This window comes from Lissotriton helveticus, chromosome 2_1 (genome assembly GCF_964261635.1).
Source record: "Lissotriton helveticus chromosome 2_1, aLisHel1.1, whole genome shotgun sequence".
NCBI lineage: Eukaryota > Metazoa > Chordata > Amphibia > Caudata > Salamandridae > Lissotriton > Lissotriton helveticus.
In genome coordinates this window covers 1,623,148,922-1,623,173,184 of record NC_136059.1, presented here as the reverse complement: position 1 = coordinate 1,623,173,184, position 24,263 = coordinate 1,623,148,922, and the positions used below count along the sequence as shown (strand labels likewise).

The 24,263-nt window shown below is 45.5% G+C and overlaps 1 protein-coding gene across 3 annotated transcripts in view; it reads left to right on the top strand.

Moving 5' to 3' along the window:
• Positions 1 to 24,263, top strand: part of LOC144818802 (prostaglandin reductase 1-like) — a 330,315-nt gene that overhangs the window by 262,294 nt on the left and 43,758 nt on the right. For all 3 annotated transcript variants that reach the window (XM_078676574.1, XM_078676573.1, XM_078676572.1), the window contains exon 7: positions 13,194 to 13,349. In XM_078676574.1, coding sequence (XP_078532700.1) covers positions 13,194 to 13,349 — 156 coding nt within the window. The remainder of the gene's footprint in view (positions 1 to 13,193; positions 13,350 to 24,263) is intronic.

Sequence of the window (24,263 nt, the reverse complement as noted above, 5' to 3'; positions counted from 1 at the left end):
AATCGAAACACCAGGGGAGGTGGGATTGCGGCAGTCGTTAAATCCTGCTATCCATGTATGTGGAAGAATGTAGTGATAGAAGGTTGCGAAAGCGCACACTTTCGCATCTCGATTAACCATCATTTCACCCTCTATGGTCTCTTGATCTATAGGCCTCCAGATAATGATGCTACATTCAGGAAAGCCCTTCCAGAGACCATCAGTTCGCTCACACTGGCAGCGGCCAACTTTAATATCTTTGGTGACCTTAACCTGCATTTTGATCTAGCCCAGACTCCCATCATCGGCGGCCTGCTCGCTGACCTTGCGGCATTCCAGCTTCATCAGTTAGTCACTAATCCTACTCATGTGGATGGGCATATCCTGGATCCTATATTTACTAACCTAACAATGGCGATTGTCCAGATGCCAACCCCGGTGGCATGGTCTGATCATTTCCTTGTGGAGCTATCCCTTCCAAGCTCGGACCCCCCATTCAAAAATATAGATAGAATTATTCTTAAGCGTCCCTGGAGTAAGCTGAAACTGGTGGACTTCACCGTCTCCTCAGGGAACATCCTCTTGGCCCACTCTGCGATGCAGAGTCTGGCTATGACCTTTTCTGTGACTGGATCACTCGGGCCCTTGACGCCTTGATCCCAGTCACCTGGAGCAAATGCCGCACTCTAGAACCCAGTCCTTGGTACGACGATGCCTTGCTGCTTTTGAAAAAAAACCTGTAAAAAGGCGGAAAGAGACTGGCGAAAAAACTATGACTCTGAGAAAAAAATATTATACTTAGCTACTGTGAAAACCTACCACAGAGCCATCTGCAGGGCTCGCGCGGCATATTACTCAAGTGAGATCAAACGCAGCTCCAATCCGACCAAGTTGGTTTTTAAAATTCTTAAAGATCTAACCGCCAAAAGAGTCCCAGTGCCCGAGGTCTCGTCAGAGCCGCATTGCGAAGACCTCGCTACCTTCTTTTTAGCGAAGGTCCGCAACATCTACCGTTCATTCCCGAACACTGATCCCTTCAATACATGGCCGTCGCCCAGCCCCTGTACGAACACCGATCTTACCATTCTCCCCGAGGTGTCAGAAGCCGAATTTGACAAACTAGCGGCCAAGGTTAAATCCGGCTCCCCGCTGACCCACTTAGGCCTGTACAGTTTAGAGACTCCGCCGTGCTGTGCCTGCCTCCTCTGAGACAGCTTATCAATGCCTCATTTGCCTCAGGCATAGTGCCCACCAGATGGAAGCAAGCTTCAATCACCCCGATTCTTAAGAAACCCACGCTAGATCCAAGTAAGCCTGAGAACTACCGCCCAATCTCCCTTCTCCCTTGGGCGGCTAAAGTGGACGAAGCTCATGCTAATAACATTCTTACTAAGCACCTCCAGACTAATTACATCCTGGATATCTCCCAGAATGGGTTTCGGGCAGGCCATAGTACTGAGACCGCCCTCCTTGCGATGACAGAACATCTGCGTTCCGTGCTTGACTCCGGTCAAACGGCGGCGCTGGTTCTCCTTGACCTCAGTGCCGCGTTTGACACGGTCTCGCACACGGTGCTGCTTCATCGCTTGGAAGAGGCAGGGATCACAGGTATGGCCCTTGAATGGTTTAGATCATTTCTCTCCGGTCGATCATTCCGGGTAGCCACCCCTCCATTCCAATCCCAAGTCCATCTTATTGAGCACGGAGTTCCTCAGGGGTCTTCATTGAGTCCCACGTTATTCAATTTGTACGTGCAGCCGCTAGCTGCTATCGCTAAGCAGTGGGACATGGCTATGATATCGTATGCCGACGATACGCAGCTAGCGGTGGCACTCTCCAGGGACTCAGCCTACGAGGCCTCCAGGTTCAGGGAGGGGTTGGCCGCAGTGGCTGGCTGGATGACAGCTAACTACCTCCAGCTGAATGCCAGTAAAACGGAGGTTCTGATCGTCGGTAAGAATGACGAGCTGTGGGGCGATCAGTGGTGGCCTTCAGTTTTGGGTAAGACACCCATACCAGTGACAGAGGTGAAAAATCTAGGGGTATGGCTAGACTCCACCCTCAGTTTTTCTAGCCACACCAAAAAAGTGGCAGCCACGTGCTTTGGCATTTTACATCCCTTCAGACCTATTCTGAAATTCTTCGATGCACCTACCAGGCAACTCATAATTCAGGCTTGCATTGGTTCCCGGCTGGATTATGCCAGTTCCCTCCTACTAGGGGCAAATCAGGCAGAAATCACCCGGATGCAGCGCATACAGAATGCTGCAGCTAGAGCCTTGGTTGGCCTACCTAGGTTCTGCTCAGCGAAGGAAACCATACAGAAGCTTCACTGGCTCCCGATGGCCCAAAGGATACAGTTCAAGACATTGTGCCTATCCTTTAAAATCCTTAAACAGTCCACTCCCAAAATTCTGGAGAACATACTGACCCCTAATGTTCCTTCACGCTCTTTGCGGTCCAAAGGTCAAGGTCTGGCCACGGTCCCACGCTTTAAACTCTGCAGAGCCGGAGGGCGCTCCATCCGCTACTTGGCGGCGAAGCTTTGGAACTCTTTACCAGTCCACATCCGCGCTATCGACGACCTCCTCTTGTTCAGAAGGGCCCTAAAGACGCACCTTTTTCCACCCAGGATCTAATATTTGCTTAAATGTTTGCTCTGTACCTGCCACTGCTACCCTTCACTCGATCTGGTAGCTGGCTTTTTGGTTGTCTTAGCGCCGGGACGCCCCTTTGCTGGGGCAGCTGTGCGCGGTATAAATTTTATTAACATAACAATCCTGTAAATCATTGCAACTTGAAAGGGGTGACTGAAAAACACCTTTATTGGTCTAAGTTTTACTGTTGTTTCACACCATATCATAATGTGTAATGCCAGAAGAAAGTGAAACACAATAGTTCCTGACCTCATCTGTTTGCCCTCAAGAGGAAGATTACACATTGATGTTCCTCAACCTCAGTGTAAGCATAAATCCTGCACACCCATTTGTGGATGAAAAATGTATCCCCACTACTATAATACAGATGTCTGGTGATAAACTAATGTCTCAGGAAAAGTTGTGCATGCATGTGTACAGCAACCTTTTCACCACAACAAATAAGATCTCTTACTACTGAAAGTGCATTGAAATTGTAAAAACACGAACTCTAATGTGTATATCCATCGCATAAAATGACTAACCAGTGAGAGTTGAGTAGAGGTCGCCCACAACACATCGAAGTTACAAAGCAAAACATGTTCACTAGAGTCTCATTGAGGGTGTCTAGCTAGCATGTACTTGCAAATATACCACCGTCATTTTTGTAAGGGCCTAATAACCAAGACTGAGGAGTCTGTCCGAATTTTGCTTTGCATTGTGAAGTTGGCCACGTTATAATGCACTTCTGGTTTTACCTTGAGCTGTCAGGAACTGCCTCAGGGTTGGCAAAGGAGGCTTCATCACGGTTAGTGCTAGAAAGAAAAAAATGTTGGTTGGACAATGCGTAAATACCATTTTCGTTTGGCGTCTCATCGATTACGGGGTCTCGTTGTCTTATTTTGCTGTGTCATATGGCAATTTGGTTAGGCCGTGGAAGTCTCACAAGGGTTAGGTTATGGTGGACGCCTTCTTGGAATTGGCATTCTGAGCTTCACTAACCTGCACATTGAAAGATAGTGAATGTTTTACCTTTAATTTTCCCTTCTGAAATCCTGGATGTTGCTAGTGATCATAGAATTTCCCTTCCTAATTTCCATAGGATTCCACCAGCTGCGGCCCATCAGGTAAAATCGGTGGGGCCTGGTGGGTGTGTGGGAGAGGGGGGGGGGGGGTTGGGGTGGGGGTTCGAGATATGACGTCAAAGGAAAATTAAATAAATAATTAAATTTCCCTCGTCGTCGTATTGTGAAACCCTCCCCCACACTGCTTATACATGCATGGGCAGCGGCTGGATTCCACTCTAACCAGTAAAACCTTCCAACCAATAGAAGACTTTTAGTGATTTATAAACACTATGAAGTAGCAGATTAATGGGCATGGCTAAGAAGAATGGAAGGCTTGGGCAAATACCTATTGGCAGATTTACAAGCCCCCTGCGACACATTCGTACCGCCATTGCGTCACTTCTGTGACGCAGCGGCGCCATAAACTATGTGCTACGTTGTGACTTATTTACAACGTGACGCATGTGGGCGTTCTGTTGCAGGGTGGGCGTACCGTCGCAGGGAAGCCTTGTAAGACTGACTCAGTGAAATCCACAAGAATTCAGTGAGTTAGTTATACGACGCCTCTGCGTCAAACCCTTAGTCCTGCTTGAAGCAGGTGTAATGAGTGACGCACCACGTTAATTATGAGCGGCCCCTGTGCATTGCTGGAGTTGTGTCACACTTGCGACACGACTCCAGCAATGCGCCGCTCTTTCGCCACAAGATGAGACATGCATCTTCCTATCCTTGCGCCATGGTGAACGGCATTGTAAATGCGAAGGATCCGTGGTGGCGCAAGGGGAGAATTGCGTGACGCATCTATTCTGGCTCAACCCTGCTGATTTGCAGAGATGCGCCGATATTGTAAATATGCCTCCTAGAGTGGTGCAGGTCTTGGAGAAACACTAAGTTAGAGTCATGGGTGTGAGCTATTGGGTGAGGAACAATAAAAGCAGCTAGGAGTGATTCTAACACATATAAGAATCTGAAGATTGACATCAAGTCCTATTGAAATAGGCTGACAATGTATTGATACCGGGATTACCCAGATGTGCTTCCACATTTTCATAAAGAACAGACTGTAGAACAGGCAGACAGTTTTCATCCATATATGTTGATAGCGTCTTCCACGATTTTGCCAAGAGCATAATCTATGTCTGTAGGTATTTGTATAGTGGAAACCTAACTAAAAGGAGCAGGGATTTGTCCATGGTCAGGGTTCCCATCCTTCTCTATAGCAGCAAAGTTGTGGTTCTAGTATATTGATAAAATGCTTATCATATTTTTATGCACTACATGCTACATGTACTACATATATTCATTATTCTGTTTCCAATTCTGTGCGCTCTGTTCTCAGATACTTTGATAATGGAGTGGCGGTAGAGAGGGCTAATATAACAAAAAAGTGGCTTTCAGGGCATAAGTAGCATCTTTCTTTGCCAAAACAACCTTTAACAGAAATAATCCAAAATTACAGCAGACGTAAGAGTAAATTAGCAGCATAAAAAAGTAATTTCTTCTCATGAGTTACCATTGAGGTCATTATGTTGCTTGCTGCTGCTAATGTCTTACCATATTGATAGGGTTATTGATAGGGTCTGGAGTGTTACCAGAGTGTACACTTTATACAAATAACCAGGCACCGCCTTAGTGAAAATATTATCCATAAGCATGTATTCAGTTGCATCACAGATACACCAACCGTTGGCATTTTCTAAGATTAAAGAGCAGGGGCCTGGATCACAAAATCCTGGTTTTAAAGTCGGAAATGTGCTCACATAGGCCTCTGACTACACATTGAGTCCATTTTCACCATGTAGTAAACTCAGAAATAATTGTGGGAAGCACTCACAGCACACATTAATTTACGCACACAGGGCAAGTGTATTTTTTCATGTTACGTATAGCACAGAAGTTCATCGGAAGTTTTTTTTTTTTTTTCTCCATAGGGAAACCCATTTTCCTATCACATATGTGTCAGTCTACTACTCTTCTGGGTGTGACGTGCATGCCAAATGTTTGTGAATATCCTCAAGGTGGCACAGTAGACGTTGTTTGACTTTCACAGGGAATCATTTTCTCCAATGGCCACAAACCCTAACTAGAGGGAAATTTCATCATCCCAGCAGGATCCCTGTGTCAGAAAATCCAATTTGCAAAATCAAAATATCACCAACAGCAGTTTGTCCTTGTAAACACTCCGGTTTGCATACAACAATTCCACCTAGGTGCTCAAAGGTCTTACTGATAGGGTGTAAAGAGACTCGGAAAGTGGCCCCTGACACAACCAAGGAAAGCAGATTGCTCCCGCCTGGCCGAACAGCGAGAAACCACCATTGACACTGCAGTGGGAAGCGAGTCAGAAGAAATAGACTTCATTTCCGTATTAGTCATGGATCTGGGACACAGCGTTACGCTTGCTTTGTGAGTCACTTGGGCAGGGCGCTTTCAAAGTAATTGTAACCCTGCCCATTCCTCTGGGTGCTGAACAGACACCACACCCATCAGATCTAGGGAATGCTGTGGCAAGCTTTTTTTGCTCGTTGCAAGTCATGCTGCATTGCCCTTCTTCCGTTCCCGTTGAGCGTGTGGGATGGGCTACCATGAACAATTCTGGTGAAATCACTGAGCATGTTCATTTCACATTCGGAAGCATCCACCACTGACCCCCCCAGTCAAACTGCTAATGCTACCATCTCTTAGCACTATTGTGTGGAAACCACAGACATCTGTGCCGCAATCATTGTGCAGAATCCTCGGTTTTAGACATGCCAGCTCTTGCTAAAAATGTAACAATAATCACCGGCCTTAACCTGTTCTGCTCGCATCAACATTGCAGAAAATGCTTAGAGCTTTTGGATTTCCCTTTCTTTTCACACACAATAATGGTGGCCGGCCAAGTCTCAAGAAAAAGGGACACATAGCTGCGCTGCTGTGTCGAATATTACTAGACAATCGTTCCAGAGCAGGGTTTTCCAAAGGAATGTAGCAAATCTCAGGTTAAGTAATTTAAAAATGTCACAGCATGCTAAATATCTGGCACCAATACCTGATCTGACAGACGCAAGGGCCCCCAAGCAGCCACCGAAATACATCGGTCCACTGTCTGCATAAGAACCATGCCTCCCCAATAACCTCAATTCCACATACTCCTCATGGGCAACACATATGTTCACACTGAAGTATCTCAACAACTTCATCAACGCAACAAACTAAGAAAACCCCACCATCAAGCGCTGACTTTCTCTGGTGTGGGGCAATCTCTGCTCCAGCATTGCAGGGAGATCTAGATAGACTATGGTTGCACCACGGTCAAATACAAACTCATCAGCCTACAAACAAATCCCCACCTTGCTATAACAAACTCCAGAACAAGTCCACGGGTTCCCACGAACTAGGCTTTCCACAAGTGCTGCTTTTTATTTATTTATAAAGTTTTATATAGTGCAAACAGGATCCTAAAGATTATCAGAGCGCTTTACAAAAGGATAGAAGGAAGTTAATAAATGCAATGTCGACACTCAAATGATTCAGAGTTGATATTTAGCTTGGCTGTACAAGTGTATCCAGTACACTGCAGGCATCTCTCCCTCTTACACTGTTCTTGCTTTAGGAACTCTCTCAAGTCTTGGTGCCTTCTCTTTAAGTCTTTCGATTTCTCACCCTTGTGGTAACAGAGTGAGAGTGCTGTACAAAATATCAATCAGTCGTAAACAAGACACAGCCAAGTACGCTTAGCTCCAATGGCCAACTCTTGACCACAAATCACTCTGACAAATAACCACAGGCAGGTGACACATCACACCGTCTTAGATATCACACACACACACTCCAATCACAGTTCCAGGAAATATTACAGTCCTGTTACCACTGCAGGGGAAGCTACTTCCCACTGTGATCCCAAACCCTGATCTAGATGGGTGGTCCCAGGTTTACACTAAGCTAATCCACACTGCTGTGGAGTCCAGAGGTACACCTTTGCCAGGTAGCTTTTTTAAACTGCTTCGTCCAACACACAGGAACCAGACCTCTAAATAGCCACAATCAATTCAAGAAGGATTGTTTCAAAACTATGACAAACTAATCCACTTCCTTCAAAATCCATATATTCTCCATTGGCAGGTAGCAACATGCTTTTCTTACGTTGTTCAAGCATAAAATAGAGAAGACACCTCAAAATAACCACATCACATCTCCCGCCCACCAGATCTCCCATGTTATCTCTGTGAAAAATCCCTGTGCTTTTAATTTCCTTGGAGACTCCTCCCTAATATCTCCCTCTTTGTCCAATTACCCATCCCTCTTTCCCCGGTATATCATATCTGTCAGGGAGATGAAATATGAGACAACCTGGAAGATAGAGCCAAGGAATTGCATTCCACGAACGCTTACACCTGCACAACACCATTCATACACACTGGCACTTCTGCTTCCTCAAACCAACTCATGCTCACTGTGACACACACAATAAGATGTTTTCACCAAACCCTCTCTTTTCCCCACTCGCCTAGAGTATATGCCACCAGACAGGTGCCTTAAAAAGCTACATCAATGACATGCCCACTCTTATCTGTGTTGCTTTCTCCAAAATGTCTGGTCTGTTGCAAACATCTTGTGACAGGTTATAATGTGCACGTGGAGTGGGATCACATATAGACACATACCAGGAAGGTGTGAACTCTTTCAAGACCGGAACAAACGGGAGAGCTGCCCGCCCTTAGGGCTGTTTCAAACCAGGAGCCATTGCGTCTGCTTTATTATTGCACTTTTGCAACGAAATGCACTACTTTTTGGGGGGCTAATGCTTTCTCAAGGCATTCTATCTGATGAATTAGATTTTTTCGGACGGTCTACTAGGATCACTTGTACAAAAATAATGGAACAATAATGGAGAGCATCACATTTAATCCAACCACCATCGCAGGTAAGGTTATATTGCAGTAGAAACTGCCACGGATATAGCAGAGGAGGCCAGGGTGGTAGTAGAATTGGGTACATAGTTGAAACAGGCATTGGGTTAAATAAGGCAGGCTGGATTGTAGCTGAGACAGGGAAAGTTGTATTTGAAACGGGGAAGGTTGCGGTTTAGGAAGGCATTATTGGTAGGGATGAGGCTGCTAGACTAACATTTATTAACCTAACCAATTGTAAACATAATTAGAAACAAATATGTTTACACTGCAAACGGAAGAAAATGACCAAACTTTGATTTCTCTATGCATGTTCACGTAGAAGGAAAACACGTGTGTATGTGTAACATTTTAACATCAACACTGTGTCCATTTTCTGCTCTTCTACCTTCCAAGAATTGTTATCACTATATCTACCAATTGCAGCCTACCAGATCTGCTGGGTGGAGCAGGTAACATTTGCAACACCCACTCTGATTTTAGTTAGTACTTCTGGCAACTGTTTGGTCTCTCACACCAGAAAAGGGGCCTACTGCTGCTCCTAAAGCCGTGCTTACTGCCTGACAACACACTCTGCTGCCTAGCTGCAGGTTTTGCTCACTTCAGCCATCAGACTCCTCTTACGGTGCCCACCAGAGGTCCACTTTCAACTAACCTCTCTCTGCTGCTTGACCTTTCCCGCCACTTTCTCACCAACAGGCAGCCCTCCACTCTGTCCAGTTCACTCCTGCCAGACCTAACCAAGAGACAACTCCCTCTCCTCATCTGGCCGCAGGTATGGTGCTACCTGACTTTGAGCAGTTACACCTCTCCTGAATAAATGCAAATCCTTAGCCACCTTGTTTGGGAATCTCTCCTGAATGGGGCCTCCCCATTATGGAGTAGGTAGAGCTTACTGCACATTTTTGAGTATCTGTTTCGCCGACCATCAACTTGGCTTATCTCAGTTTGTGGTTGGGATGGTGCTGCTTCTTGATGTATGTGATGTTTCTCTGATGAGCTGTCATATAGTAATAATACTTGGGCTTGGTACGTTTTGAGACCTCTTCTCCTGGCCCTGAGGCATAGGGTTGCTGGCAAGAGCCAGTGTTTGGTAGCCTTTGTTTCTACCCGTTGACTCGAGTCAGTGAATATTGTTTCTGACAGGGGCAAGCCAGAGCTCTGTAAGTTTCCTCGACTCTCCCGAGGGCATCTGAGACTGAACAGTCAAAGTTTGCCCTTGGAATTGGTTAGGTGTTTGGACCCTTCCACTACATCCAGATGTGTTTCTTTGTCATGCAACATTTCTTTAACACGTATTTAGATCATTAGATCATGTTAAGCAGAAAACGAAGCTAAAACCTTAAAGTAACTTCCCCTTATGGTCCTGGAATATAACCCCAAACACAATTGCACATTATCAGAGAAAAAGCCGGTGTTTTCAGGGTTACTACTGCATTTCCAGTTTAAGTTTAACAACTATCTCTCTTAACATTAAAGGTCAGGGCATCACAATAAGTTTGGCAGTTGCTGATGAACCTGAAGTATTTTTTTAATTAAACATTTGTCTTTTTAACTGAAATCAGTTCGGACCTTTCTTATCTTTTTTTTAGGTTTAGCTGTTGCACTGAACAGCTCGTGGAACAGATTGCCTTGCTGCTCTGGGCTCACTGCTAAAAGCCAAACCAATAAACGTTTTTCCTTTTCTTTATTTTAGGAACTAGGGCCAGATTTATCATGCTTTCACGCAACGCAGCGTAGCAAGTCAACGGGCTGATCTGCGCTGCATTGCTCGAAAGAGAGGGAGCAGAAACGCGCCGAATCTAGTGAGGTACAGTGCATTTCTGCTCAGGCACAGCGCTGGCGCACTTCAGGCAGACTAGGGCCAATGCAGGCACCCTTGCACCTTCCTGCGTTACAAGAGGAATTGTTTTTTTGCAGGAAGAGAGACTTTCCTGCACAAAAAGAATTTGTCCGGGCATTTTCCTCTTTCTATGTGTTCTGCAGACTGCAGCACACATAGAAAGGGAAATGACCAAGAGAGAAAAAAAGATTGTTCTCTTCGTTATGCCATCCGCTGGGAGGTGTAATGATTTCACGCAATCCCAGGTTTACAAACCTTTGTTAATCTGGGATTGCATGAAATCCATGGGTGGATGCTTGGCCACGCCCATGTCCTACCCATGGAACTCCTCCCAGAATGAAATGTTACGCAATGCAGTGCAAGACTTCTTTTCATTACATTATTTTACAAAGTCACACTAATCGCCCCTTGCGTGGTTTTGTAAATATCTACTAGCATTCTGCGTCATGGATCTGCCACAAAAGTGGTGCAACTATGAGGCAAAATATTAGTATATCTGGTCCCAAGTGTTCGTAAGAGAACCTTTTTACCATTTTGACTAGTCTTTGGACACTGATTTACAGTGGACATGCTCTTAACTATGGTTCTCTGTTCAGCTCTTTATTTGCCTTGATTGGATTGTTCCACGTAATGCTATGAAACCTCAGGGTGTTTGTGTGCTCTATTAAGTGATGACTAGAGGAGAATAATGAAGACGTTACAGCAGTAGTATCAAATACAGCTGCATGTCCAGACTTTAAATGCATGATATCAGCGCACATGATCCAAGACTTCACGTTCTTCACAGACCTTCAACGAAATAGTAAATTAAACAATTAAATGGACGCACAGCCTTTCAGCAAACTTTAATTTTTCTTTCACTGAAAGTCCAGTCTTTGTTTGGGAATAAGATGTTTAAAGCAATACAGTGCATTCCTGTCCTTTCTGCCTGTGCTGGTGTCATTTTGGCAGCCTAGCGCCAACGTAGGCACCCGTTCACCATGGCGCATTGCTACCTCCGTTGCAGGTAGGATTTTTGTTTGTCCAGAAAGGGACAACTTCTGGCACTAAAACAATTCTATGAAGCATTTTCCTCTTTCTATGTGTACAGAATGCAACACACATGGAAAGAGGAAACAACTAGGACAAATAAACATATTTCTCCTTGTTACGCCTCACCTGGGGAGGAGTACGTATTTGACGCTACCCCAGGTTTACATCCCTTTATAAATCTGGGGCAGGGTCATATTCCATGGGTGTTGTGTGGGAAAACCCACCACAACGACCATGGAATGCCTCCTGGGTGCATAGTAAGGCGATGCAGCAATTTGCGCTGAATAGCACCACTCATGCTTTATGAGGCCACTCCAAGCCAAGCAGGGTGGCTTTGCGTGGCTTCATACATTTTTCAGAGCTCTGCATAACACATGTACCATTTTAAATTGTGCAAATGTGATGCAGGGCTCTCATAAATTAGTCCTCAAACATCTAAACATTTACCTGTGTGTAGTGAAGAAGAATGGTGTTACACGATGAACCATGTACTAGTGCACATTAAAATGACATCATAAGTCATCTTGCAGTTATGTAACAAATAAAAAGAATCACGTACAGCTGTACTTTAAAAGGTGTGCTTCCAGAATATCAAACAAAGAATATTGTGCCATGGAAATATTGAGGACAAAAGATCAAAATCGTAATATTGAAAGGTAAGGGTAGATTTTCTAAACCTAACTCCCCCTTGCAAACTCGATAGGGCGCAGAAGTGCAAGTGAGCACCAGAATGAGGCGATGCAGGTTCAAAGCGGTTAGCGCTCCATCCAGCTTCCAACATACATTTGTGCAAAATCAGGAAGAAAACCGAGCCGCACTCTTGAGGGTGCCCTTCAAACTATTTTTAATGGCAGTTGTGCATATTTTTATCCATATTTTTTTGGGCCTGACACCTGCCTTGATCACGGATACATATCTTAAAGGTATATGGATTAGATGTTAGGAATAAAAAATCAATATTTCCTCTTTATGCACTTACCTGTTGATATTTTGGTCTTCAATATTTTTCCACTATATTCGTACATTACGATATTTCTGTGTTCAATATTCAGAAGCGCAATCCATATAAAATGATATTACGAGTCATCCTACCATTATGTGCCACATCCTCCTGTACTTAAAATATTATTACAAGTCATCTTGCTGCTATAGGACCTGAGGAAGGCTCAGTTTACTTAACTGAAACATGTTTATAATGTACAGTAAACTGCACTTTATTGATTATATAATATCGAATAGTAAATGATGCATGAATACTGATCCTCACAAGCAAAGGATGCACACTACTTACTCTAATACATAGCTCCAATTTAGAGCAAAATGAGTGCAGTGATTTTGCTTCTCAGATGCCAGGCAACCAAATCATTACTATTATTATTTGGAGTGTTGTCTATTGCTGAATCATGTTGCTTTATGGTCACTTCAGACCACCAGGAGGTATATAACGCACAGAATCTTATGTGATCCAGAGATCCACTTGGATACCATGGTTCAGACAAACTCTCATGGCTGATAAAGTAATAAACAGATCTGTTGGTCAAGAGAACGGCGGTCCCAAGGTTATCTAACCCCCTCGTAAATGCTCCCTGATAGGAAAGGGAACACTTTAGAGATAAACGTTTCTTCCATCTTCCACACCTCATACAACCAACTGCAATTAGACAAAATGAAATATTGGTTAAGAGACTTATTATCTGATAGAAGCAAATGCAAGATTTCTCATGCTTCCTTTGTACCTTCTTAGGGTGGCAAGGTAGTTGGCTGTGCTGGAGCAGATGACAAGGTTGCCTATCTAAAGGAGATTGGCTTTGATGAAGTCTTCAACTACAAAACAGTCCCTTCTCTGGAAGAAGCTCTGAAGAAGGCATCACCCGATGGCTATGATTGCTATTTTGACAATGTAAGTTGAAGTGGGGGTTTGGGAAGGACTACTGAATCCAAGAATAGCATACAGCTCCCTGTTCAAGAATGTAAGTCACCATGTTATGACTACAATAATAGAACCCTAAAAGTGTTAGGCAACAATTCCTAAAAACAACCCACCAGCTTTGCTTAATCATCAGAAGGTTTCGGTTCAAAGCACAAGCCTTCACCTCCCAGGACAGGACCGGACAGGACCAGTCACCTCCCCTCACCATCAGAACAACATTGTCTATTTACAAGCACACCGCAGTCCTTGGCCTTGTATACTCCCTAGTCCCACATCAGAACCTCTTTAACAAGCATTTGCAATGCAATAGGTCTCGCATTAGGAAAGTTTGAGCTATTGGTATGGTAAATGACAATTGTTGTATTAATGTGTTGGTTTTGAAAATCGCTAAATTAATAGCTTTGTCATTTACAATGCCAATAGTTTTAACTTTCGCAAATGTGACACCTATAGCATTTGTAATGCAATATGTGTTGTATTTACATGACTTAGATGTATTGATATTACAAATAACAATGGCTTTTATTTGTTTTAATAATTAATACTTACATAAAAGTTATTGAAATTTATAATGGCAATAGCTTAAACTTTTGTAAATCACTTTTGTGAAGATTATGTTCAGTGTGTTTTATTGTGATGAAAATCCAAGAAGAGAAGTGAAATATTAACATCTTTTTATGACATTTGTAATAAAGCTTGAAATATTGAGAGAACATATTTGAACCTGTTTTTGTTGAATTGTTGCACAGATTGATGCTTTGGTGGCACTGAGTGATGTTGTGGTGGGGCTGAGTGATGCTGTGGCGATGCGATGGATAGAGTGAGTGCGATGGATAGAGTGAGTGAGATGGATAGAGTGAGTGAGATGGATAGAGTGAGTGCGATGGATAGAGTGAGTGCGATGGATAGAGTGAGTGCGATGGATAGAGTGAGTGCGATGGATAGAGTGAGTGCGATGGATAGAGTGAGTGCGATGGATAGATAGTGGGAGGGCGATGGATAGAGGGAGGGCGATGGATAGAGGGAGGGCGATGGATAGAGGGAGGGCGATGGATAGAGGGAGGGCGATGGATAGAGGGAGGGCGATAGATAGAGGGAGGGCGATAGACAGTGAGGGCGATCAATAGATAGAGTGATGGCGATAGATAGAGTGAGTGCGTTAGATAGACAAATAGAGTGAGGGAGATAGAGTGAGGGCGATAGATAGAGTGAGGGCGATAGAGTGAGGGCGAAAGATAGAGTGAGGGTGTTGAGTGTGTGGTTGGGTGTGGTTGTGTGTGTGTGGTTGGGTGTGGTTTTGTGTGTGTGGTTGTGTGGGTGGGTCTGTGTGGTTGTGTGGGTGTGTGTGTGGTGATGTGTGGGGTTGTGTGGGTGGTTGTGTGTGTGGGGTTGTGTTTGTAGTGGTGTGTGTGTGGTGTTGGTTGTGTGTGGTGTGATGTCATATCAGACCTGAGTGTGATGTGCTCTGCTTTGTGTGATGTGGTGTCAGACCTGAGTGTGATGTGCTCTGCTGTGTGTGATGGGATGTCAGGCATGAGTGTGATGTGCTCTGCTGTGTGTGATATGGTGTCAGGCATGAGTGTGATGTGCTCTGCTGTGTGTGATGTGGTGTCAGGCCTGAGTGTGATGTGCTCTGCTGTGTGTGATGTGGTGTCAGACTTGGGTGTTATGTGCTATGCTGTGTTAGGTAAGAGAGAGTGAATAAACAAAGTTTAAATGTGTGCGCTGCTCTGCCCCTTACGGTGCCTGCCAGCTGCTGCTGAAAGGGATGGGCTAAAAGGGAGGAGGGAATGCAAGGAGCACAGCTGTACCCGTGATATGATCAACACATTTTATTTAAAACTTTCACAGAAACCACACAGGTGTGCTGGAAAATGTAGTAAAGGGTGGGCGTTGTTATTAAAGAGCCCAAACCGAACCTTTTTTTGAATGTTTACTGCAACAACGCTCGACTATTTTGGGAATGTACAAACCAGGACGCCCAATATAAAAATTGTTTTTCACCTAGCCAAAGTGGGAGAAGCCAGGTCTGAGTGACAGTCGGTGTGATCTTGGGCATGACAGCCTTCAGCGAGCAACGGGGGACGGGGGAACGGATTACTTTGAAGTCTGATACCGGTTGCAAGCAAACCAGCATGAGTGCGGAGAGAGGCTCACAAGCTGCCAAATGGTGTGTTCACCCATTCACTGCCTTACTTCGAACTAAGGCAGTCTGTGATAGAATGAAGCAAATGTCATAAAATGCATAGTCGGCATGCTACGAAATAACGTTAACGAACTGCACTCATCGTACCTGTCTGATCGTTTGCATCCTTGTGCATCGCCAAACACCATGCTTCCAATGCCGCAAGGTTCAACTCATGCCACGGAAACCCCAAACAGGACCAAATGACTACAAAGCTAGCAGCAACACACTGGTGCTGTCTCCTGTTTTCAAGTTGTTGAAGTGAAATAGTAAACAGTGACGGGTACATCACTCAGTGTGTGGTGGTTTAAGATTCACTCCGATACCACCAACACAGTCCAAGAAGAAATGGACTACACAAACGTATGCACATATAAGTACAGGGTCAAAACATAAAACACAGCTTTCTTTTTGTCTCTATCATTTTATCTATCTATAAGTTGGAATGTTTGCAATGGTGACACAGTAGAGCTATAGTGGCACAATAAAATTACATGCAAGAAATGGCACAGGTGCGTGCACAGCGAACAGGCAAATGAAGGGATATCGGACTCATGCAGAAATATTGGGCTGCACGTGATGGTATGCAATAAAACCACGGTAGTTGACATCGAGTTGCAGCTTTTGTTAAAATGCGGATTGCTGGTATTAAGACCTCTTGAATTAAACAAACACAGAGCTAAGAAGTATGAAAGAAAATATAAAACGTATTAAACAGAAAGAACGCTGGTTATAAAGCCTCGTCAGATTGTGCATAAAAGAGAGAAAAGTGCCCCATTTCAGGGGAAAAGACAGAGCTATCAGGTTACCACACACACTGCATGTGTTCATACGTACTGCAAAATTATTTTCCCTTTTAAGAAAAGCACAAACAGCATGTGTAGATATGTCATATCATTCCGTAAATGACAACCAGATAATTTCAAATTATGGCTTTATTTGGTTCATATATACATATCTGCAATGCAAAGTTGGAAAAAACACATGGACTAAAAGTCTCTCTTAGAGACCGCACCCACTTTCCATTAGAATACAGAAACAGAAATCTTGAACTATCGACCCTGCATTTATCATTCAATCGAACATATCACAAGCTAGCCTGATAGATTTTAAAAAAACAATGTGCCTATCTCTTTTTGGGGAGTTAGCACACATTTTTCAGGTACAATAGTACGTGTTAAAATGTACACAAAGATGCCTTTATTTTAACAGTTTACTGCATCTGGTTACCCCCTCCCCACACACACACAATAACAATAAATAAATACCGCCTTCGGGTAAAGTCCGCGCTATATAAAAATGCATAAATAACTAAATAAATAAATACCGCAAATCACCGCCGTCACTCTGCCGGCCTGCGACCAGGAAGTCAGGCAGGCCGGCGCGACAACCGGAAACAGGCAGTAGGGGGGCGGGAGCCTACCCCGCCTCCCACGGAAGAGCCGCGATTGGTTGCAGCACCGGAGCAGGCAGGAGCCTACCCTGCGCCCCGGTGCCGAAGAATGGAGGAAGAGTCCTGCTGCCGGTGAGTGGGGCTTCGCTTTGTGGCTGGCCTGCGAGGGCGGGGGGGGGGCATGTGTGGGCGCGCGCGTGGCGGCGGGCTGTGTATGTGTGTGAGCGTGCGTGTGTCTTGGAGTCTGTGTGTATGTGTGTGTGACTGTGGGGGAGGAGGAAGGGGTTGCCTGTCTGGGTGCCTGCGTGTCTGTGTAAGTGTAAGTGCGTGTGCGCGTGTGCGCGTGTGTGTGTGTATGCAGTGTGTGTGTGCGCATGCGTGAGTGAGTGTTTGCGCAAGGGAATGTGGACAGGAGAGGGACACGGTGCCGTGCGCGCTCACGAGGTCAAAACTGAGCAGCTCTGCGCTCGTGCACCCTCTCCTGTCCACATTCCCGAAAACGGGCGACATAAGGTCTTTCGCTGACGCGAGACCTAAAAAGGGAGCTCATTGCTGGAACAGCCTCTACAGACATCCCTTTACATGGGACATGCACAGTTTAGTTTGGGACTTACAAGTTTGATTGTTGTTAAATACATGAGAGTTGTGAAGCAGAGACTTTATATTGTTCAATATGCTTTGTGGTTTCCAACACAAAATATTGTATTAAATCAATGATGTCTGGTTTGGTATGTGTGTCTACCTTTTCATTCCTCGGCGCATAAACCAAAACAACAAACTAGATTTATAATATTTTTCTTACTAAGAAATTAAGATTTTTTGCAGCACGGACAGACTGGTGATAAAATTGTTCAGTTGAAAAATATTTTGTTTTTCCGAGTAGGGCGGAAAAAGGCAAACACATTCTGCCAGAAGAACAGAATTCCGTGAGTAAATTCACAGGGGCCAGGCCAGGACTAGATTGGGAACAAAAAACAGAACGTGGTAGTTAGTCACTAATGCATCTTGCTTACTGAGGGTAGAGTTTGTGAATTACGTGAGTCTAGCCTTCCCAAATTAGCTTTGGAGAATTTCCCCACTTTCAGTAAAATCAATAGTGCCCACACCGTCATACGCTCCCCCGGCTTGTACAATACACACTTACAATTCCCACTCAAAGGAAACTCAGGAGACATATTTGTGGGAAAGAACTGCTGCAGGTTTATTTCATACGACACAGGTATGACGTTATGGTGGGTCATCTTACTGGCGATCCAAAGCAGGCAGCCCCTCGCTGTCCCGCTTGCCTAAGGAGCCATCTTGCACGGCGAGTCGATGCTCTGACGGTGCAGCACATTACCATTTTCGTTATACTCCCGCCCCCCTTGTCAGGGCGGAGCGGTGTGGCACACCCCCGATCGATTCAGGCCCCCCCGACCGCCCGAAGGACTAACGGGGCGCCGTCGCGGTTTCCCGGAACCTCCTTCGGCTCCTGGTCCTTGGCTCAGGCACCCTTACTGTGCCAGGCAGAGGTACCCTTACTGTACCCTTCTGCCGCAGAGGTACCCTTACTGTACCCGTCTGCTTCCAGATCGCCCTGTAACTCCACCTGCAACACAAAACCAGACCATTACAACATTCAAAAACTCACTCCGGCGCTTTAGCTGCTGGGTCAGGGTTCAGGGTGGGAACAGAGCAGAGCCGCGGGAGAATCCAGGCAGGAAAGAGGCCGAGCTATGGCTGCTGCCGTATAAGTAGCGGGGCGCCCCTCCACCTCCAGGTGAACCCTCCCCCTTGGCCAGTGATAGGTGGACGCAGGGAGAGGCGCCGATAGGTAGGCTCGCTAGCCGGGTGGGACTAAAGCGCTGCCCCGCCCATGTTCCCCTGCGGGTCACGCAGTCAGCGGCATAGTGCCCACACCGTCATACGCTCCCCCCGCTTGTACAATACACACTTACAATTCCCACTCAAAGGAAACTCAGGAGACATATTTGTGGGAAAGAACTGCTGCAGGTTTATTTCATACGACACAGGTCTGACGTTATGGTGGGTCATCTTACGGGCAATCCAAAGCAGGCAGCCCCTCGCTGTCCCGCTTGCCTAAGGAGCCATCTTGCACGGCGAGTCGATGCTCTGACGGTGCAGCACATTACCATTTTCATTATACTCCCGCCCCCCCCTGTCAGGGCGGAGCGGTGTGGCACACCCCAGATCGGTTCAGGCCCCCCGACCGCCCGAAGGACCAAAGGGGGCGCCGTCGCGGTTTCCCGGAACCTCCTTCGGCTCCTGGTCCTTGGCTCAGGCACCCTTACTGTGCCAGGCAGAGGTACCCTTACTGTACCCTTCTGCCGCAGAGGTACCCTTACTGTACCCGTCTGCTTCCAGATCGCCCTGTACTCCGCCACAACAGAGCAGAGCCGCGGGAGAATCCAGGCAGGAAAGAGGCCGAGCTATGGCTGCTGCCGTATAAGTAGCGGGGCGCCCCTCCACCTCCAGATGAGCCCTCCCCCTTGGCCAGTGATAGGTGGACGCAGGGAGGAGCGCCGATAGGTAGCCTCGCTAGCCGGGTGGGACTAAAGCGCTGCCCCGCCCATGTTCCCCTGCGGGTCACGCGGTCAGCGGCAATACAGCCAGGGTGCCTTCTAAAGGAACATTATAAAGCGCTTTGGTGAAATCAGAAGACATTTTGTATAGAATGCACAGAACATGATAACAAGATTATTCTACCAGAAAAATGATTTTCTTTTTGTATATGATCATTCAGGCCTTATGTGCTATTCTGGTGATTGCTGGTTCCTGTCCTCTACGATCTCTGCTTAGTCCCATATCCCTATATGATGGTGATCAGAAGTGTTTTTCTATTTCCACTTTGATGTCTAATCTTGCTGTGCTGTCTCACACCTCACTCCATTCTACTGGGTTGAGCAACCCACAGAGCAACAATTGTTGATGGTGGTATGGCGCATGTTCATCTACCAAAACATCAGAAAAGACTAGTAAATTATTGCTAGTGTATGTTGGATGCATTATTCTACATCCAAAAGAATGAGTCTTTCCCACTGCATGCGAGGTGTTTTTTCAGCATGGCACCAGGAATATTTGGCAAATGCAGAGACCATCTTGAAAAGGAGACTGGTCTCAGCATGACGTAGCCTGTGTATCTTTTAAATATTAGAGTGTCACCTTTGTGCAAGGGTTTATTTATCAATGTGAAATGGTATTGAGCAAATTAATAAAATGTGCAATTATTTAAAAACGTTTATTTTGCACATTTAAGGCTAATATTCAATGTTTTTCATTCATATTGTGATGCAAATAAGTACAACATACTTATTTACCTGCACAAGGTTATATATTGCTCATCGACCATTTTTCTTAATTATTGGTATTTTATTCTTATTCTTTGTCAGGATTTGCGGTCCTGACAAAGAGGGGCCACCTATTTTTTTTCTCCATTAAACCTGATTATGGGCTGATCCTAAATTGGCCACTCCTACATTTTTCATGATCAACACCAAAAGCCATGATTTTACAAAACTTTGTGGTCACAATTTTGATTTCAGGCCATCCCTGTGAAAGATCCCACCCTCATACATACAACTGCACATGCAAAGACAGTGCAGCCTTTATCCAGGTAAACTACAAATTGTTCAACTACTTATTAACAAATATTGCCAGAGACAATCACTTAGACTTTAATGTGCAGTTCCCAAATTAAAATGACTTGCACAGCTTGATTTGCGATCCGGCCAGTGATGATGTCATGCAGATTCCCTTAGGATGTCTTGTATATCTTTCAGCACTCACATTTGTGGAGTAGGCACCATGCCACCACCTATTCTTTACGCAACCCCTTTGTTGTACAATAGGTCGGGTTTCTTTCGTTTTTTTCAATCTTGTCACTCCTTCATTAACTAGAACAGGACTAGAAACCTCGTTAAACCATTAGATGTTTAAACAATTCTAATTTGGCTGCAGTTGCACATTTGCTGTCCTATGTAAGTTTGACCACTGGAGCAACTGCAAATTCAGGACATTGGCCTAGACTTCTTTTCATTCTCTGCTAGCCTTCATTCATCCCTTACATTCGGTTAGAAACACAGAACTCTACAAATTATTTTTGCATGTGTTTTCCTATTAAAGCTTGGTCTATTGGCATTGCCAACACTAGATTGGTCTTGCGAAATTTGTACCGGAAAGATGGCTGACCATTTCCTATTTGGTGTTTGTTCTCAGCTTATGCTGTTTCTGAGAGATCCAGTGAGCTGTTCTGCTGCTGTCCAGACTGTATTAAAGGTGTAGTGCCTAGCTTGTGCTTCCCTCTTGATATGAACTTGAAATCGATACTGCACTGGAAGCATTACTATCTGTCTAAAGGAGGGTGCCCAATCCCTAATCTAAGTGGGGCATCTTTGGCTGCCAACAATTCATGGCCATTTAAGTGCAGGTTATGGTTGGAAATAGAGGAATGCGCAATGGGATATCCACAAATCAGATTAAATTTCATAGGATTTATATACATGTTACTACATAGAATTGAACACATAATTTCAGAACAATATTATAGGTGTGCCCATGATGGAGTCAGATACTATCACAAGGCGTGGGAGTGCCCCTTAATATAGACATACTGATCTCAGGTGGATATGTCATTGTTATTGAAATTACTAGCATACAGGTGACTTGGAATGCCTTCCCTGGCTGGCGCTCAAAGGAAAAGGACGAGCAAATCAATGTTTGTCATCCTGGGACTGATAATTAAAAAGATGAATTTTGAAACTAGGATTATGCCATACTTTGCAACCTGTCATTAAAAGAAGTTATAACTTGAGAGCTCAACTGGAGGCAAACAAGGTGAAGTTTCTGTCAAAACCCCTTTCAGACAGTGGCGTAGCTTCAGGGGTATGTTTGGGGTGTTAAACCCCCCAATAAGTGTATTATTTAATAAATAGTTGAGTATGGAAATATGCCTGTTTGATTTCACCTTGGATTTTTGAATACTATCTCTGATGGAAACACACATTCATGATGAACAGGATATGTCAGCTTGATTGTCAGAGTATCTGAAGCTCACACCCCCTAAGTTTTAACGACCAAACTATGTCCCTACTTTCAGAAGGCCACATGGTAGGCAGGGGCAGGGCCCATCTGTGCTGGTCGAGGTCTTTTATTGCTGATATCCCGGGGCCTGACCTTCTATGGGTCCTGCTCAACTAGGACTAGTACCACTTCTGCACTTGACTCTTTGTGGTCGCTGTGGTGGAGCAGTCACAACTCCCTGGGGTTTATGCAGATACAGAACAGTGACCATGAATCATTACTCAAAGTGCAAACAGTGTGAACAATAAACCAATGTCCAGCCAAATACTTGCTTTTGTTAGAAAAAGTCGTACAATATTTCTAACTCTACACATGCAAATAAATACGACATTCACATGCAACAACACAATTCCCCTTGAGGTCAGGGCTCTATTAGCCATCAGGCAAAGTACTGTCCCACCCTCCTTTATGTAATGAAAACTATTAGGCTATACTCAAGAGTTCAGTTTTGACTCTTCATAATTTCAGTAAAAAGTGTCTGTGGTGTCGCAATATCTTTAGCAGTGAATCCCCTGGGGCTCCAAAGGCTGTAGCTCAAGTCTTACCTGCTCCTGCAGCAGGGAAGTAGTCTCCGTTACAGCGGGTGCCCTCACCATGAGCACTCGCCAAATACGATCTTGCTTTGAGAAGTCCGGCTGCTCGTGGTGCAGGGCAGGTGCAGGTTCACTCTCTGGAGCGGCATGGCTGCTCTCCCCTGCGATCGGAGCAACTTCCAGATCACAGCCATGCAGTGAATCAAGTTCTCCCTGATGGAGGAAATTCAGTCCTTTGGCTCCCAGATGCAGTCCTATGAAGGCGCGTTATTCTCCTGGTCCATGGGGGTCAGTCAGGGTAGATCCATTGAAGCGGCTGGAACTGCCAGTCTAAGTCTCACTTCAGTTGTGGGCGACAGCTCAAAGTCTTTGATGATTTGGTCCTGGCAGAGCCCCTCGGCATACGGGGTTGCAGTGATACTTTCTGGACACAACGTCCAATTGCCAACACCGCAGCTGCCCATCCTGGCAAATGAGATTACCACTCAGGTGTTCATGAATCCTTGCATGCTGGTCACACAACTTCTTCAATGGCAGTCCTCTCTGGCATGTGAAGTCACTACAACGAGGCTGTGTGGACTCGGAAGCTAGTTTCCGGTCCAGGGAAGGCATGGCTTGGCAGTTCGGGCTGGACTGTTCCCATGAGGCACAGGGTCAGACTGATTTGCATATGGCCATGTCTGAACTGGGGTGGCAGAGTGGGCTAAAGAACGGTGATGGATTAAACCCAGATCTGTTGACTGGGTGTGACTGTTTGATTGGTTCAGATGCTCTGCCCATCACCACCCCCTTTTGTACCGCTTTGTTCGCCATAAGTTGGCAGGGTATGCTCAGACGTGAGTCCCTTGCTCACTTTGCCACTGGATTCAAGCAAGCCGGGCTGAAGACGGCTGAAATGCCAGAAACCGGTCCTCGGAAGCTTGTTTCCAGTCCAGGGAAGGCATGGCTTGGCAGTACGGGCTGGACTGTTCCCATGAGGCACAGGGTCAGACTGATTTGCATATGGCCATGTCTGAACTGGGGTGGCAGAGTGGGCTAAAGAACGGTGATGGATTAAACCCAGATCTGTTGACTGGGTGTGAGTGTTTGATTGGTTCAGATGCTCCGTCCATCACCACCCCCCTGTTGTACGATTTTGGGCCCTCCACACTGTGCTCAATACTTGGCACAGTCTACTGTGGGCCTCTCCTGGCATACAGGGGTTGCTGAAAACAGGCTTGTACATGGGCTACAGCCCGATAAGTGCACAGCTGAATCCTCACATCTCGTTTCGGGGAGTCCTCAAGGTAGGGATCCGTACTTGATCTCACTCCCTCCAACTGTCTCCTATTTCTCACTGGGCACACTGGTCTTAGCAAGAAGGCAGGGGCTGGTGCTCCAGGTTGCTGGGCAGGTGGTCTTGGTTTCCCTGGATGATGTCCCCTCACCTAGCTGAGAAACTAGCATGCCTTATCCCCCAGTCCTGGTCACAGGCAGAAGTCTTGAAGAGCTTCCCCTTCTCACAAGGCCGTTTGGCTGCTTCGCAGATGACACATTTTTGGGGACTCAACCTCTCCTTCAAATAGTCCTTTTCCAGACACCAAATGTAATTTAGAGTCTCGGTCCTTGAGTTTAATGTTGAGGTTCTTCTCCTTTTCATCTTCCTTCAGGAAAGAGGTCTGTCACAGCAGGCCGACTCAGAATCTGATTGTCGA